Here is an 18,141-nt window from a genome sequence, read left to right as displayed (position 1 = left end):
GCAAGAGCTCAAGTGACTGAAATGGGGGGATTTCTTCAATGGATAGAGTCTACCCAGCATGCCACATGTCAATCAGAGTTCTGTTTGATGTTGCACCACCTGAGGTTCCCACAATCTAGAAGAACATAGGATTATCTATGCTATTTTCCCCTTATTGTGTTATCTCTAAAAAAGAACATTTTAAGTGATACCTTACACAGTCTGAGAGCCTTTCTTACAGGGATTGTAATGGACCAACACCTCTAGGTGCCAGAGTTTATTCCATGAAGGTTTTTAATGTGTATTTGGGTATTAAGTGCTGGAAAAATATATTGGCAGCACTGTTGCCATCTGTGGTTTTGTCCTCATAGGAAGCTGCACTGAACTACTGTTGTATAGATATATAAATGCAATTGGAAAAACTTGATGGATTCTAAAATTATGTATAGGGTGTGCAGTCATCCTTTTATTATTTTTTGTTTGCCTATGTATAAATAATTTTAATAAACCAGCAAGCTTTTATAATTATTATTTAAGTCAACTAAATGTAGTCATGCTGAAATAAATTATATTCAACATCACAAATTTTGAAGAACATGTTGAGCTATCTCTTTGACAGCAGAAAGTGCTTCTAAGCAAGTTGGTTTAATTTCTCTAGGAGGAAGCAAAAACCCGTATGTTCCTGTGTCCCGAAGCTCGATGGTAAAAGAGTATTTAATGCCAAGATCATAAGCCCAGTCGTCTGACCCTCCAGGAGCTAAATCTGAGTGTGGAAAGGAAAATAGTTAAGAGTTACCTGAAACCAGAACTTTGTTTTCCTGTTCAAAAGCTGGCTTCTGATGCTAGCAAGGATGTGCTATCGTGCCTGTTGTGTTAAAAGTCATACTTACAAATTGTTTGTGCACCAGCACCAAGTCTGTAAATCTTATTTGTTGTCCTTTTAATGGCTTTAGCTGCTTTCTTTGCCAGACTTTCCTAAAATTAAACAAAACATTATTAACTTTGTAGTGTTGTGATAATACTGTGTATGTATTCGGTCAGGATTTATTTACACTGTGCTCTGGAACTTGTATTACTTAAATACACATACAAAAGGCTCTAGAAAACCCACAGAAGGTGGTTTAAATTTTCAGCATATGCTTATGCTACAGGTTGCATTTCTGCTATAGCTAGATAAAATGTATAGACAGGACCTTGCCACCCACTTCAGGCAACGAGCTGTCATCAAACCACTGGTTCCCTCTTGTCTCGTGTTTTTCCTTTTCCACCACAGTATTTAAGTCACTGTTGATGTATGTAGGATTGACAAAAACAGCAGAAGAAGATTTGCATTGAGGGAATTCTACTTGCAAGCCGTGAAGAAGACTTAAATGTTCAGAATTAGTGCATCTCTTTCTGCTTTCTAGGGAAGGAGTCACAAATGCATTAGTATTGTTCACTCACAAATGCATTTTTTTAGAGAGGTATATAAAATAGTTTGTCTCAGGAAATCGAACAGTAACTAAGACAGTGTTAGAACATAATGTTGTTTGGGTGTAGTTGGTTCTGTATTTGCATTACTGGATTTCTTTTTCTTTTCTTCTTCTGAACATGCTGACACTAGTTACCGATGGAAATGCTATATTGGACTGTCTGGGGTTTTGTCTAATGAAGTAGGATGCTTCCAATGCATTAATTGTGTACATTATGCAGTCCCCTTAACTGTACAACACTTACTTTCTGATTTATTTTTTTAATACAATTTTTTAAAATAAAATATGTTAAGTCACATGGGAGATGCATGAGGTTGAAAAGCAGTAAAAATTACAGCAGTGTGTGCAAATGCCAATCCTATGTCTTTTAAAACTCTCTTGTCCTTGTGCCTTGTGAGTTATTAAATGACCTTTCCACCTCAGACATGTGTTGTCTTCCCATATGGCCAATCCCAAAGCCTGCAAACCTGCTTTTTTTGGTCCTTTACAAGATTTCTGCTCCTTTCTTACCCCTAGGCAGGAGCCTCTACTGCAAGTAAAATAATTTCTTGTCTCATCACTTGGAGCTTAGGAAACAGCAAAAGTGGGCTAGGAAGTGCAGGAGCGGGAATTCCTTGCTCTAGGGGATTTGATGTCTTTACATGAGAAAAATACTACTAAGCTGTCCACCTACTCTTACGGCTTCATTACTGTGTATTAGCAAATCCCATTTTAGCCTGGATATTCTTTACAGATCCACACACACAAATGCAGTCTTTTTCTATTTCAAACTCTCTGTCTTCTGGGAAAGTTTTTACTGTGTAGTATGGTGGCTCAAGAATGTAAAACTCTACATAAGCAGGATATGTTTTCCATCCTGCCGCTAGGGCCATTTTAAATAACAAATCAGAAATAGCAAAACACTTTAATAAAAATAGCAAGTGTCCACCAGAATACTCCTTTGCTTAGGTATGTGGGGGGTATTTTTCAGTTACAAACCCAGGTAATTTCAGAGTTTATGAAAACCATACAACATAATAAAGAATTTGCACAAATATCTTTGCGAGGTGTCCAAAACACCAAGATTCAGTTCTTTTAGCAGCTGCTTCGAAGTATGAGACTTTGATGATGGATCAATCTGGAATAACTATTTTAATTTTTCCATAGTGTTCAGAAGATGCTGCTATTCTAGACCAGCCCAGACTTCTTTGAGTTCTCAAGAACATCAGGAGAAATCTCATTTCCTAATTCTTGATCTTCAACACTCTGTGACTCCCTCATTACAAGCCTAACCAAGAAGGGTAAGAAGTTCTGAAATAAATGTGAAGCTTAAAGAGATGGGAAGACTTACCAGCTCATCATGATCTTTACTTTTGTCCCTAGTGTAAGAATATGGAAACAATACCAACTGGGAGTAAGAGTGCATGGTTATGTATGCTTTAATGCTGTCTTTGTGATCTCTGATAAAGCGAGCCACTGCTTTCACTTCAGGTTCAGACTCTGGGTAGGGTCCACAGTATATCTCGTGACATTCATTGGGAGATGCTCCTTGCCCTGTAACAAGAATGCACAAGGTTACTGCTTAGCTTCTTCCCTTCTGCTTTTCTGCTTGTCTAATGAGAGAGCAGAGCATGATGCTGATACACAAGAAACCATGGACTCTGCCATGAGAAGAAATCAGTGTGAGCCTATTAGGATTTCTCACTATACTCTTGGAAAGAAAACGGAGAAGATGAGAAGAGAAAAAGTCATTCAAAAGTCTCAGAGAAGATGAAAATACTCCATTTAAATTCATCAAGAACAAGACTGTGAGATCCCCTCTTAAAGTCTAGAAGTGCTACAGAAAAAAAACCTAACAAACTTCTAATTGATTATCTCAGGGGAAAGCCAGCTGCCAACTGGAAACTGGAGTAATACCAATCAAATTGAAAATAGTGTACCAGGTTATTAAGAGTGAGGAAGACTAGGCACTGGAACGAGCTACCGGGGACACAAATATGTTTCACCATTTTTGTTATCTTCGGAATAAGGCCAAATAATTTTGTATAAGCAGCCAGGATCCTTAGTGTTAAATGTTAGCTCTTCATGTTTTAATACATTTTGTAAATGTAAATGTGTTGTAAGTGGACATTATCCTTAAATCTTATGCAGGAATAAAGCTCACTGAGTACTTCAAAACCCACATGGCCTTCTTCATTCCCAGGCACTGGGACACTTTAACAGATGTCCATCTTCTAGGAATAATAATATCAGCACATCTGCAGAGTAGCAGCCCCGTAGAAGCAAGGCAAGCTGTTGTCATATGGTACAGGAGGGAGGAAATGTCTTCTGATGCCAATGATATCTAGGGAAGATCTATAGCATGCCACAAAATAGGGGGAAAATATCTGGACCATGAAACCAATTCATTTTGATATATACATATGTGCTCTAGTTAAGTAAAAGTTGCAAGGCTTTTTGTGGGTGTATTCGGGTGAGATTTACCTGTGATAGATAGAAGGACTGGGCAATTCGGTGATCTCTGGCTGTCCATGTTAGAATAAATGTGTATTTTCATGTTTTCAACTGTTCCACATCAATGACTGAAAATAAATCTTCAGGTGATCCACACCCTTGAATGACACAGCAGAGGAGGCAGAAATATATAATGAAGAGGGCAGACTATGGGGGAGAGGTGCCAACAGAGACACAGGGCCTGGAAGATCTGGGTAAAAAACTGACTGGGTGGCCAAGACCAGAGAGTTGTGGTAAATGAGGTCAAATCTAGTTGGCAGCTGGTCCCCTGTACTCAGCACTGGTGAGACTGCACCTCAAGCACTGTGTTCAGGTCTGGGCCTCTCACTACAGGAAGGACACTGGGGTGCTGGAGCAGGTCCTGAGGAGAGCTACTAAGGTGGTGAAGGGTGTAGAGAACAAGTCATACTAGAGGCAGCTGAGGAAACTTGGTATGTTTAGTATGGAGAAGAGAAGGCTGAGAGGAGACCTCCTTGCCCTCTACAGCTACCTGAAAGGAGGCTGTAGGGAGGTGGGTGTTGGCTTCTTCTCCCAAGTGAATAATGACAGGACCAGAGGACATGGCCTGAAATTGCAGCAGGGGAGGTTTGAATTGGATACTAGGAAGAATTTCTTTACTGAAAGAGTGGTCAGGCACTGGAACATGTTACCCAGAGAAGTGGTTGAGTCACCATTGTTGGAGGTATTCAAGAAATGTGTAGATGTGGCATTCAGGGCATGCTCTAGTGGACATGATGGATTGTAGGGGGTTTTTGTAGGTGTTTTTTTGTGGAGTGTGGGTGGTTGTGTTTGTTTGGGTTTTTTTGTGTTGATGGTTGGACTCAGTGATCTCAGAGATCCTTTCCAACCATAACGATTCTGTGAGTCTATCTGTATTTTTCTGCTCTTTGTCAAAAAGAATAATTTCTCCACCTCAGAAGTTGTTCACTGTCAAATGTGCTTGGCAAGTTAAATGTGTTACATTACATAACCCTCCCCTGAAACTAGTATCTGTATCACATAGGTCTTTTGCTGTTATTTCTTCAGACTTCTCCAAGTTGTGTTTTTATGACATATTTTTTTGTGTTTTCATGACACACTGAATATCACTTTTAAATTTATGCAGTTGGTCCCCTTCTTCATTTTTTTTTTTTTTCTGTGTAATAGCCATGGATCCTAAACGAACATCTTTATTGCCAGTTTTAGCAATGGGCTAAAATGACTCAAAGTCACACCAGACTCTAGTGTCAGCACTGAGTGAAGCCAGATCTGAGCTATAAGGTAACATTTAAAAAATAGTTATTCTGCGGACTATTAAAAACCTGTCAAGTACTGAAGTGCCTGCCAGTAAGTAAATGTGATAAAGCCTTGACAGCAAACAGAGAGCCAAGAAATCTTGGTCAGCTAGGCATTACTGAAGGATGACTAAAGTGACCAGTTCATACAACACAGTGGAGCATCTACTCAACTGGGTGGTGCAACAGGCACTGGGTGACATGGAAAGGGCCACCTGTGCCTTCTTTCCTTCTTCCCCAAACAGCCTGTGCCTTGTGTGTCGTGGTGTGATGCAATTGCCAGGATCCAGCATCCCCGGTCCCTCTCTCTCTTGCCCTTGTGCTGGGAAGAGGTTAGCCCCTGGTGTGGAGGACTTCCTTGGGAGGAAAAATCAACAAAAAGTATCTCAAGTATCTCTGTGACTCTGTATTTAGGCTGGAGAAGCTGGGTAAGTGTTCACTGGTTCTTATCACATATTCAGCGGCATTTGTCTTTGTACCAACGTTGTAAAATGATAAAGGAAAATGTTTTCAAAGTAAATATTTTAAAGGCTAAAAGTAAGGCAGGGGTATGATAGGAAACTGTGTCATACCACACCAGTGAGCATCGAAATTCCTGTTCATGTCGGTACCGATGCACTTGCTGTTACCGTGCGATGAGCGGCTCTTTCTCCACAGCCGGTTCTATGAAGAGAGACACACAAGCCGTGTTGAGGGAAAGAGCTGAGAAAAATGATACACCATCTCACTGGTTAGTTAAATGGGACTTCCCACTTAGTGCCTCTGTGGGTCATGTGCCAGTGAAGAAGCAAAAGACCAAGAAAGATTATAAAAATGTAATCTGATCGGCACTGAGGGCAGATGCTGGGTAGGATAAGAATGGGTCACATCCAGGCTAATTTCAGTGGATTTGGACTGTGAAAGGAGGGGAGAAGACATATTTGGCCAGGTATGTGAGTTCAGGGATCCAAATCCAACCTTTCTGTAGGTCTTGCTGACCGCATGTGGAAAGCTGGAAAATTTGGTGTGCAGCAGTTGAGGTGTATATGCGTAGTCATCCAAATATGAGCCAGGCTGAGTTGAAGAGTGAATGAGTAAAAGTGTGGAGGAGGTTGATTTTTTTTTTTAACTTGAGTTGAAAAAAATTGAAGAACCATCTCAATGAATCATAATTTCCAACCAATAGATAAAATCCTGGACAAAAGGTACCTGTTGTACCTTCATTTATCTCAAACAAAAATTGCTCAGAGAATGTGGCTGCCTCACAGGAGGAAGTAGTGAATTATTTGCTGTGCTCTCTCTGATGCAGCACACTCTTCAACTTGTACTGGATTGTGCCCTTATTTGTAAGCTTGCCACAGGCATTCCCTGACATCTGGAAGTGCTAAAGTCCTAGGATGAGATTCTGTGATTTCCAAATGCATTTCCAGCATCTTGGAAGACAGAAAGTTACTGTGGGTCAGATGCCAATTAGTTGCAATAGTTGTTGTGGTTTAAATAGGACAGAGATGCAGAAATTCCAAAAACAGATTAAGAGCTCGGGACATGTAGTTCCAGAGTGGAAATTATGCCCTAAGCTCACACACTGACAGTTCCCATAAGGAGCACATCAATATGAGGCACAGCCTGTCAAAAAAGTTCTACATACAGAGGGATGGCTCCATGTGTACTCATAGCCATCCACGTTGATCACAGGCATGACGTAGAAATCAAAGTGCTCCAAAAGTGTTGTCATGGTTTGATCTCTCTCACGCACATGGATTGCCTAGAAAGCACAGGGGAAACTTATTAAATATATTCATAATAGTAGTTTTCTTATCTTCCTAGAATGGCATCTGACGGTGTATGTAAAATAACTGTGCAATTATCAGACCATTCTATATCGTGGTAGAGGTGCATCACATCACAAAAATTATGGAAGAGCAAAGTAGCTCTTTAGTTACAAGCGCCAGGAAGGGGGTTGGAATCGATTGGATGCAATCAGATGCACTGCAGTCCCTTATTGCTAAAGGATGTTCACGAGATAGAGTTGAAGCCTACTAATAGGAAGGTTTGAGCTCTTGCTGCTTGTGTAAATGAGATGAACCTGCCCTCCCACCCAAAACACCACATAAGTAGCATAAAATAAAGCAAGCTGAAAAAGAACAAGTAACATTTCAAATAGCTGCTGTACATAGCAGTATTTCTTCTGGTTGCATTTTGAGCTCGATTCACTTGGATACCAAGAGCCAGTAAGAGCTGCATTACTAATTGTGCCTCACAGCCTCTTTTGAAGGCTTTAGTGATACCTAACCTGGTTGCTGATCAACAACACTGGCAGAGATTTTAACCTAGATAAGTGTTTTTGTTACTATTAGAATAGACCAAGTCTTTAATAATGTCCTCTTTTTTTTTTCCTTTATGCTTTACTTAAACCACCTTCTTTCATTTTCATTTCTTAGTTTTCCTTGGGCAATGAACTTTCTCTGACTAAATGAGAAATATCAGTCTTCCTACAACAAAATTAAAGAGTGGGCTAATTGTAAAAAATCCTATGATTTGCTAGAGAGAGCTAATAATTTTAATGTGTGTGTGCAGGTGTGTATTAATGTCAGATTTTAAAAGATTACTCCGTGAAGTTATACAGAAATATAATTTGAATTTAAACCGCATAAATTATATTGAGGGGCTGGTCACCCTAAATATTCAGCTTCTTGCTTCTGGAAAATGCTGCAGGGACATGTCACTGGCAAAGTGACAGCACAGCTGATCATTATTTGGAGCAGCACGAAAAGGGCAAATGCATTTCTCTCCAAGGGAACCTTGAAGGCTGGGATTATCAGTGGGCCACAAGTTACATTCAGTTGTATCTGTCCCTAATTCCTGCAATCTCCTTTCAAATGTTGTAGTCATTGAGGTTTTATAATTGTGACTGAGGGCAGAAATAAACACATTTCTTCATACTGTTGTTATTATTATTATTATCATCATTATTTAGTTCCATCACAGCCAAACTACAATTGATGTTTCAAGGACTCATCTGTGTTATTTCTGTGGCTACTGTACTGCTGATCATGAAGTCTCAATCACATCTAACTTGTTTTTACTGTTAACTGTGTGTTTGTGAAAGAGTATAAATAAGTATTATCTCAGGACATTAACTAAGCAAGCTGGGCAACCTTGTGTAGACCACAAAGGCCTTAGGAGCCTTTTCCTGGTTTGTATTAGGAACTAGACCAGCAGCTCAGCATGATGAGTGGAACAGAGATGTCTTAAGTTCAAAAACACCAAGAAGAGATGAATGCAACATTTGTTAAGATCCGGGTGTAAACCATGGATGTTGTGTCTTTTGGTGTACCTTTGTTCACTATCCTGAGCAATATAGATATTAAACATACTAAAGATCAGGTGTGACCATTGGTCTGCGCTGACATGTCAAGGCAAGTTGAACTAAGCAGATACTACAGCCTCATCACATCAGTGATTAATTGGTTTTCATGAACTGGAACTATGCAAGTGGCTGGCAGTTGTTGGTCATGTTCTGGAGGTCTGAAATGAGGGTGTCTCTAGCAGAAATGGTACCTTCAGAAGAAGGGGGCTTGTGTGGCCTCATTCTCTGAATGAGGCAGATACATAAAAAAGCAGGATCACAAATAAAAAATGCAGAGGGAGGAGACCAAAGAGTCATAGCAGCAAGCACAGCAGAAGGTGACACATCCCAGCAAGTGCTAAGCTAAGATTACTGGTGCACTCACTGGTGTGGAATTATCCCATGCCTGGAGCAGGCAAGCGTGGGGTACCTGTTGCTCTAGGAAAGCATGCAGAGAAGAATTAAAGGCAGTAGGACAGCTTGAGCTCACTCTTTGTGTCCTCTGATCTACTCCAGGCAGTGCCAGTTGGAGTAATATGGGCATGAGCCACTGTGTGCTACCTGACCCAGAGCCAAGGTCCTTCCTTGGGTTCGTATGGCAGTATGGGCATAACCCTAGTTGATTACCAAATACTTGCTTTTCCTGGCAGGCCCTCTCCATCACTGACCATTCATAATTATAAATGTCTCCTTTGAATTTTTTGCACATATTTGGAAGTTTCTTTCATACTTGAGAATACATCTGAGCTCTTTTCAATTCGATCCGTATGACTGTCTGTCTCTCCCACACCCCCCCCTCCATCTGCTGACACACACAGACACGCCCACACGCTCACTGTTACTTGTGCAGCTCAGACACAAGTCTCATGTGCCAGTGTTGTGGAAGTAAATGGATCAAGACTTGATGGAGCTTAAAGTGCAATTGGACAGAGAAGGTAAATGGCATCAGGATTTTTTGCTTTGCTTTGAAAAAGGTAATTGGATGTGATTATCTACTCACATGGCCTATGAACCACATGCAAAAAGCAGGAGAAATCCATTCTCTTGCATGGATACCACAGTCAATCCATATGGCATTTTTTGATTTTTCCTGGCTTTTGGAAAGCTGACAAAAAAGAGAAATTGTATTACAACGTTGCCTGTGTGAAGTGTACCACATAAAAGTTGAAGTGAGAAGGCTAACTATGATGGAAGAAGAAGCATCTGTCTTGCAGGGAGAGCTTAGATTTATCCTGGGCCAGGGTACTCCTCCCAGTCACGTTTGCATGCAGTCCAAGAGCCATATTCACACCACTTGCAGCAAGCTCGTGACATAAACACCAGGACTGCAGCAAGACCTGAGGTCAAGAGATTATACCACCAGCTATGCAAGGCAATACACTAGATTGGCTTCACAGTGAACAGAGGAGGGTGTCATCCGTGCTAGTATTTCATGCAATTAGGTGATGGCCTAGATGATCATGATAGCTTTGTTATGACCCAAGAAGGAACACAATGTGGTCAAATGCCTTTGCAAAGGTAACGCACCTTACTGGGAGGACTTAAGAAACTTCATAAAAACACCAAAACATGCATATAAGCATAGATTTAAGAAAGTGTTCTGGCCAAACCCCATCACTCGCTTACATTAGTACTTGGAAAGATTTTGTAGAAAGTCATGGCTGTACCTTCAGAACATAAAGTGGTCGTTTTTCATATGATGATCCAATGTATATTTTCTGGAGCAGGTCAGAATGGACTTTTACTATATCTTCCATCCAGTAATATATCTGCAAGGATGAAGTTAGTAAATAGATTTTCTCCATATTATTTTCTTTCATCCCTGAAAGTGGTCTAAACTTAAATTCATTCTTTCTCCCCAAATCCTGCTTCTCTAGCTGATGGGAAAGAAACACGAGATATTCAGACCACTTACCACTTGCCTGACTCTAATTTATCTTAAAATAAACAGTAAGATACAGACACAACACAGTCCCAGTATAGCCCTGAAATTCCCCTTTAGTTCTGTTTGGTTAAATTATTTTTAGTTTCATGTTATAAGTATTTCTATGTTGTTTTGCAACTTTATTTTTCTTCTGTGTTGGCTGCATTTGAGTGGCAATATAAGACAATACATGCATGAGAGATTTTGCCTGTTGCTTTGTTCTATCTCTATGAAGGCCTTACAGTAAATGAAACTCTCAGTGGTTGAGCAATACAATGGTAATTGTTTACCTGTAGGTTTCTTTCCATATCTCCATTCTCAGATTTTAGCCCTTGAATCTACAGAGGACTGCAACAAAAAAAATCTTACTTCTTTCAACGAATGGTAGTATTCATAATAGGATGAAGAGCTGCGTGGGCTGGCTGTGTCATTGATCGTCTGTTTTTCAATAAGTCCTTGAATGTCTCCCATCAAGACTCTGAATAACAAAGAAACAGCACAACCTCCTGTTCAATAAACGACAAACAACTCTACAGAAACATTCGTGGCAAGAAATAAAAAATACGTACTTGTGTTGGATGGCCAGTTGCCTTAACTGACCTTTTATGCTGGTTATGCTGGATGCTCGGACATAGAAGTGGATTTCTCTGTCCCTCTCGATGTTTTCAACCACAACAGGTTGCCAGAGAATGACCTGCAGAGTTTCAAAAATAATTTTTTTTTTTTTTCAACAAGGAAGGAAAAAACCCCACACATTTAATAAGTATTTCGAAAATAATCAAAGCATATGTTTTCAATTTAAGAGACTACTTGTAACGAGCAGTGTAATATTCCCTGTGTTGTGCTGTAGCAATCTGCTATGGCTGGAAACGAAACGTTTATATTTAAGGGGTGTTTATAATGACTTCTGCACATAAATTCATAAATCAAGGACACAGACAGGAACATAACCTTTTCTGAGATAGTATTTCTAGTATAATAGATGTGTTTAGCTGTTTATTATGTTACACATTTTCAAGTCTGCTGGGAGTTATTTTCCCTGAGGGTATTTGGAGAATTAATGAAGATCAGACCAGTCTTTGCAGTTATTGTATTCACTGATTACTTTGATCAGGGAGGAAATAAATTCCAGAAGGGGTTTGAATATAAGTCAAGTTGAAGCAGAAATACAGAGATTAGAAATTGAAGGAAAATAAAAAAATGAGATTCTTCTTGGAAAAATTAAATCTTTTACAGTAATAGAATCAGAAGCCAACATACTCAATAAAACACTGAAAGTTTAGAAGCAATAATACCAAAACATTTAGGGGTGACAGTGGGCAGAAAACCAGGCATGAATTTCCAGTGTGAAAAAGGTCAGCATAATTCTTGGATGCGTTTTTTTAGAGATACAGCATAGAGTTGCCAGACAATAGGGTTTGTTTTTTTTTTTCCTTTCTGGTGCAGTTGCACCAGGAATATTCAACTTAGGGCACCATGTTTGCAGGTGAGTGTCAGCTGTCAACTGTTTACCTCACTCATTTCTCAGAGAGAATGTGTCTGCAAAATCATACAGAAAACTCTTCCACACTTTTAATCAAGACTTTGGAACAATAAATGGTAGAGTATTTGGGCAGTGGGCATATTACTACAAGGTGCTATACAAATGGCTGAGCTAGTCTCTGTATAGCCACCTAAGGCATTATTGGCAGGGTAGTGACAGCATGGCATGGCTGAACATTTTTTGGGAAAACTCAAAGAAGCATGCTGAATGGTTAGCTCCCCACCACTGATTTCTCTGTTGCTAGCCTGATGTCTGCACCAAAGTGCACCAATTCAGATTTAATTTCTCTTTGGTATAGGCATTCAGAATAAGAAAAACTAAGGAAGTCTGGATAGATGGAGTTGAAGTGTCAGAAGAGCAATGAATGGAAATAGATGGGAAGCTTTAATAATGTGTGTGATTATTGGTCTCTTTACCCATCCTCAGCAATAGTCAGCATTGCCACTGTAACAGATCTGTTGTTGTTGTTCCTGTATCTGGGTCTTCTGATGGATGCTTCATGCAATGTGTGTGCTATAAGAACAAAGCTTTTCCTTTGTTTTAGGTTTTTGCTTTCCAGCTTTTGCTGGAGTAGCACCTATAATTAGCCTAAAATTAGGAGTTCTTGTAAGATGCTAGTTTTCAATTGCTTCTTTTTTGCTAGATTGTAACCATTAAAATATCTTGGGAGGGACCACTTGTGTCTTCCCTTTCCCATTCCTTCTCCCATTCCCTTTCCTTTTTCTTCTTATAACTTGCCCAATTCATAGCCATGGAAAAAAAAAAACAGACAGTTTATAAACCTTGAAAAATATTCAGTTTGCATATTCACATAACTGGCTGTCTCTGCACTTAATGTGTTGCAGTTGTTCTTCATGGCTTTCTGGGGTTCCTGTGCACATGAGAGTGAAGAAGGACAGTGCTGAGGAAAAGATGGAGGAGGGGAGGCTAATTTTGGTGCAGCAAAGGAAATAGATATATGAGTCCACATGTGGAGGTGGAAAAGAGCAAGGAAAGTTATCAAGGTTTGTGTGTATTGAGGAGAAGGTTCAGAAGGTGTTAGGAGGGACAGCAGAAGACTAGTAGGGTTTTGAGATGAACAGAAAATTAATAGGAGCCAGCTACAGGCTGAGCATAGTCACTGTTAGAAGCTCTCAGTCATCTGGGGCACATCCTCAATCATCTTGTAAATTATGCTGGTAGAGGGAATAGTTACACATTTGTTGCCAAGTGTTGGCTTCAAACTGTGTATTGTTGGGAAAATGCATTTGAAGAGGAAGAGGTGCCTTATTTTAATTAATTACTCTCTAATGACAGATAGAAGCGATTGAAAAAAGAAGCATTGCTTAAGAGGTTTTTATCTTCTAAATGCTGCCTTAGGAAAAATACCACAGAAGTGCAGTCCTGGTCTTCAAAGTTGTACAAGTCATATAGGTCAAGATTGTATTGCTCTGAAGTGCTGAGGTTCTGTGGCAAAGTGCTTCTACTTACTGTGTGTTGGTGCTTTGCCAGTTTTGCAGTTTCTTAGTACACAAAATCGATTGCAGAACTCTGAGCTCTGATATAGTGCACTACTACAACATTATGGAGGAGGCTCTCCTCATGTAAATCAGAAGGTAGTGGAGCAATGAAAACCAAGCATTTGCTGAGTTGCTCAATTAGAACAAATGAATTCATGTGGGCTAAATCTTCCTCTAGGGGTAGAAGCAGTATTAGTGCACTTGAGGGAAGAATTTGGACTGGAGACCATAGAGACAGAGGGAACTGTTTACCTCAGTGGTGTTCAGTAAATCCTGAAGGGCTTCAACCTGTTCGTCTGTTTGTGGGAGAGCCCACAAAACTTCATCCCTGAAAAACAAGGGTATTTAGGTATAGCACAAATACTTGGAACTACCCTAGGTCACACAAAAGTAGAAAAGCAGGCTTGGCATTTCTCGTCTTGACTGCCATGAACTCAAAGAAGATTCAGTAGTGAAGATGCTGAGCCCCATTCCAGCCTCTGCTTCTGCCAATCGGTAAAACGTGAAAAAAGTGGTGGAGGAATTTAGTAGCCAGTATAAACTGCTGGACTTGGAGATTGCTCCTGAGAGCTAGCACCAGCACAAGAGCTGCTGACACCAGCACAGGGGCTACTAGCCCCAGCTGATCCAGCATGCAGCAGCACAAGTGAAAAACTAGCCTGGAACAGGAAGACCGTACTCCTGTTCTCCCCAGAGTTCCTTGGTCTCAGTCACTGTTCAGGAGAGACTTGAGACCTCCCAGCCTCCTGCAAAAGCCAAGCAAGATGTTTAGTAGATGTGCAGAGGCTACTACCATCATCCTACTGCAGTCCAGTTTCGCTGATCTTCTAATTTCTGTCCCTCTGCCAGGCATGGTTTCAGTTGGTCTATACCACAGTCGTCTCCCTCTTTGCCTAGTAACTTATATTCCCCTTCTGCCTGAAGCCGGTGGTCCAGACACACTGTGCACGAGGTAGTGTTTCCCAGCTCCTCCATGCTCAACCCCACCATCAGTGACAAAAGTGAAAATCACTTTCTGGAAAGAAAAAATACCACTTTGCATGGCAAATCCAGCCCAAATCTGCAGTTCCCTGTGAGCCATGTAGTTCAAAATGCATTTGATACAAAATTACAATAATGTGTGTGTGTAGAAGGAGGAGATTCATGGGAATGTCAGACTCTTCTTTCCATTTTCTGGGCTGTAGGTGGCTTTCAGCCCTCTAATTGTGTGGAGTTAGTGTCAGAGCATAAGCCAGACACTGCAGAAGTGCCTGCCAGCCCTCCTGCCTGCAAAGCCTGTCCTGCAAAGAAAACAGGCAGACCTCTCAGAACTTGTGTTTTCAAACTGCATAACCTGATTGTCACAACTTGTTGTTGTGACTGATTTCAAGCAGAGACCTGACAACATATGGCAACCAGGCGATTAATCTTTTCTACTTTTAGCCAGGCTCCAAGTAATCACTGTTGTTTCTCATGCAGAGCCAACAACGCGCCAGCCCTGTTTCTGCCCCCACCATCATTTGACAGAGCATCAACAAGCAATCAGGGGTAGGCGGGGCTGGCAGGTTGCCTGTCTCTTTAGGGAAATGCACTCCAAAACTTCCGTTTGGGGCCACTTTAAAAGTAAATTTGTCTTCTTGTATCTGAAGGAGTCTCTTTACAGGGAAGACCAGGAAAGGGCAGCTGCATCTGGTTTCATCCTATGATTTGCAGAGCCTGAGAGTGCTGTAATGAGGAAGCTGGTGTGTACTTGTACCCCACTGTCTGTTGCGCAGGTAATTCAGCTGAGTATGGTAAGTACAAGGCAAGTGGTAGCTAGCAGCAATTTCTCTAGAGCTCTCGTTGGTGGGACCTGAATACAATGAACAAGCTGATCTGAGCTCTGCTCTTGCTCCTGTTGTCATGTTTAATGTAAGAAGTATTAGCAGCTGCAATTGTAGTTGTTGGGCTTCTCAGTTCCTCTGCTTTGATTTGGCATTATACCCTCTTTCATCTGTCTTCTGCTCCAATCCTGCTAGAATGCACCTAGACAAAAGCTCTAATTATTGCCTTGATACCAACCTCAGAAACAACCGTTTGCCTCAGCTTTGTTCTGCCTACAGCCCTGGTACAGCTGGACATGTTAATCCTGAACACACCTCTTTCACTTTCTGTCCTCATGCTCTGCTTCCCTTCCTCCAACTTTCTACCAGATTCCCACTAGACCGCACCTGTCCTCCATCTCTTTTTTCTCTCCCTTTTAATTCAAGGTAAGTAGAAGTCCAGCTGCCATCCCCACACTGTAATGCTTAGGTCTTACCCTGTAGCTATGACAGAGTGAGTGGGATGCAGTATAGTTTATTTCAGATGGTTTTGATGTCTTCTTCTGAGCTAGTCAGTCTCTTAATAAAGAAGCAGGTACTTCCAGGGTCTGTTTTACCTAGGCTAATTCACATGTGTTTACTAAATTGGAATTAATTATAACCTAGGTACACATATTTTTCTCCACAAGCTGTACAGGAAGATGAAGGGGACTTGTTCCTATGCAGAACTGTGCAATGTAGTCTGATGAATCGTATCCAGGGGCTCTGGCCATCATCTCATGGGTAGACATAAACCAATGTCAGTCAGTGACAGTCTCTTCACCTCTCCTCTCCATTGCATTTCTCAAACACTAGGAAGGTCATCAGCACCACAGATCACACAGGCTGACAGAAACAAGGCATCAGCATGGATGTGTCTCCCCATCCTCATAGCCTGGCTTTCTTAAACCTTGCATGTTCTTTCTGGCTAACATCTCTGGAAGACAGGCCTCCCTGATTCTCTCCAGCAGCTTCTCCTGTCCTCCTGGACCATGTATACTATGAATCTTTCTGGAGCACAAATATCTGTCTGTGATATCTCTTTTCTCCCACCTTGCTGGCTTCCCAACAGCCACCAACCTTGTCCTTTCCTGACAAGTGAGCTAGGCATCTTTCCAGGGCCATCAGCTCTTTCACAAGTCTCACAGTATTCAGTGGGTTTTTTTAGAGGTCCAGATACAGTAATACATGACCAATAAATCCTCCAACACTAGCACTGAAATAAATGTCAGATACAATGTATCACCTTTAAAATTTCATTATCTTAGCCATTTTCATAACTGGGACTGGGAGGATTAGACTTCTGCTTTTCTAGTGGGAAATGCCATATTGTTGTGTAAGGGTTAGACATTCAGTCTTTTATTTAAGCATGAAATAAATGAACCTTCAGCTGGCACAGAACAATATTGCTCCAGTGAATTCACCTGCAAACTTGCTGAACTGTCCCCCTACTGGAACCCTCACACCTCCATAGCAATCCACAACAAAGCAGGATTACAACCCAAATGGAGATGAGCAATCCTCTTATTGAGGCAGGAACTCAATGGTGTTCACCTGTCACAGGTCTGCTGCTGGTGTGTGGTGCATAGGTGCAGAAGGGCTGTGAGACATAATTCACTAAAATTTGTGTAGGTATTTCAGTCCAGGGAGCAGGCTGTGTTTAATCATGGTTCCTGTAGGTTATTCAGCTTGCTTAATATCACCACATGAGGGGCTTATCCTTTTCATTCTACCTATTAAAACATTTCAGGTTTTTAAATGACTGGTACATGGAGAAAATAAAAACACTTTGCCTGTCTTCATCTCTGACATATGTTCTTCGTGTTTTAAGAAATTATTTGGTTTCAGGGCATTTCTGAATTTTATGGATAGGTAACAATAAAGCTTCTTCTGAAACATTGTACAAATACCAAATGGTTATTCAAAAATGATTTATGACTTGGCAAACAATCATAAAAGCTGCTTTAGAAAGAAAACAGATTGTTAGCACTTTCTGAAATGGTTTCTCTTTCTACCTCAAGAAGTAATTCATTTAAGATCTTGTTTTAAGGCAAATGAAGCAAATTATTTTTTCCCATTAAGTTTTAGAATGCCCTTTATTGGCATTCAAAAGCACTGAATGAACAGAATTGATTCACACTTAGACCAAAAAGAATAGTTTTAATATGATTAAAAACATAGGATTTATGGATGCAAAGAAGACAGAATAATTTCATTTCCTCCACCATCTATATGTTAAATTGAACCACATATCCAATTACAAGGGCAATAAATAAATGTCAACCTTTGCCAAACGTTTTCGTATGCAGCTTGGACTTATTTTGCCTCAGTATTTCCCTGTCCCACTCACCACACACTAAAGGCCCAAAAGCACTGGCAGATATTTATTTACCTTGGAAGAGTGAAGACATGCTTCTCTTGAATCCATATAAATAGGGAAAAAAAGAGCAGGTAAAACTTCATCTTCACAGTATCCACAGTGAAACCAAATGCAATTGGAAAGCTGAGGGTTCAGGACCCACGTTATTGATTTAAAAAATGTTATTTGAAGAGTGGTTAAAATTTAATACTGTGTCTCACCTCAACCTCAAGCTCCTGTTGGCTAAGTCAATGTGACAGAGCTCCCTGGGGAGGTCCTGCTTGTATTGATGTCACCCATCTATGAAAGGATAAAATACGTTTTGGACATTTACATATTGACAAGTCACTTTTGTTTGTGCCATTTCATTGCAGCTACAAACCACAGACATAAGAAAGAACACCAAGCACTAAGTTGTCGTGTTCCTCTAATACGTACAGAGATCCAGCA

The 18,141-nt window shown here is 40.6% G+C and overlaps 1 protein-coding gene across 2 annotated transcripts; it reads right to left on the bottom strand.

The window, feature by feature from the left end:
* Positions 1–418: 418 nt before the first annotated feature.
* Positions 419–17,841, bottom strand: CPB2 (carboxypeptidase B2). Of its 2 annotated transcripts, XM_051607982.1 has the most exons (11): positions 17,725–17,841; positions 13,765–13,840; positions 11,040–11,164; positions 10,840–10,948; positions 10,214–10,315; positions 9,547–9,651; positions 6,846–6,962; positions 5,791–5,881; positions 2,782–2,984; positions 870–954; positions 419–742 (listed from the first exon to the last, which is right to left on the bottom strand). In XM_051607982.1, the coding sequence occupies exons 1-11, from the start codon at positions 17,793–17,795 to the stop codon at positions 558–560; spliced, it is 1,269 nt and encodes a 422-aa protein (XP_051463942.1). In that variant the 5' UTR covers positions 17,796–17,841; the 3' UTR covers positions 419–557. The 2 variants fall into 2 exon arrangements, with proteins under 2 accessions (XP_051463942.1, XP_051463943.1); XM_051607983.1 differs by lacking the exon at positions 6,846–6,962.
* Positions 17,842–18,141: the final 300 nt, after the last annotated feature.

This window comes from Apus apus, chromosome 1 (assembly GCF_020740795.1).
Source record: "Apus apus isolate bApuApu2 chromosome 1, bApuApu2.pri.cur, whole genome shotgun sequence".
Classification (NCBI taxonomy): domain Eukaryota; kingdom Metazoa; phylum Chordata; class Aves; order Apodiformes; family Apodidae; genus Apus; species Apus apus.
Note: the sequence above shows the minus strand (reverse complement) of the source record. Positions and strands in the feature narration are given on the sequence as shown.

Coding starts and splice junctions, on each gene's coding strand:
- CPB2 (XM_051607982.1), bottom strand. CDS start 17,795: ATGAAGTTTTACCTGCTCTTTTTTTCCCTATTTATATGGATTCAAGAG. Junction 10,949..11,039: donor CAACTGGCCATCCAACACAA/GTACGTATTTTT, acceptor TTTGTTATTCAG/AGTCTTGATGGGAGACATTC. Junction 5,882..6,845: donor ACACATGGAGCCATCCCTCT/GTATGTAGAACT, acceptor CTCTCTTCATAG/AACCGGCTGTGGAGAAAGAG.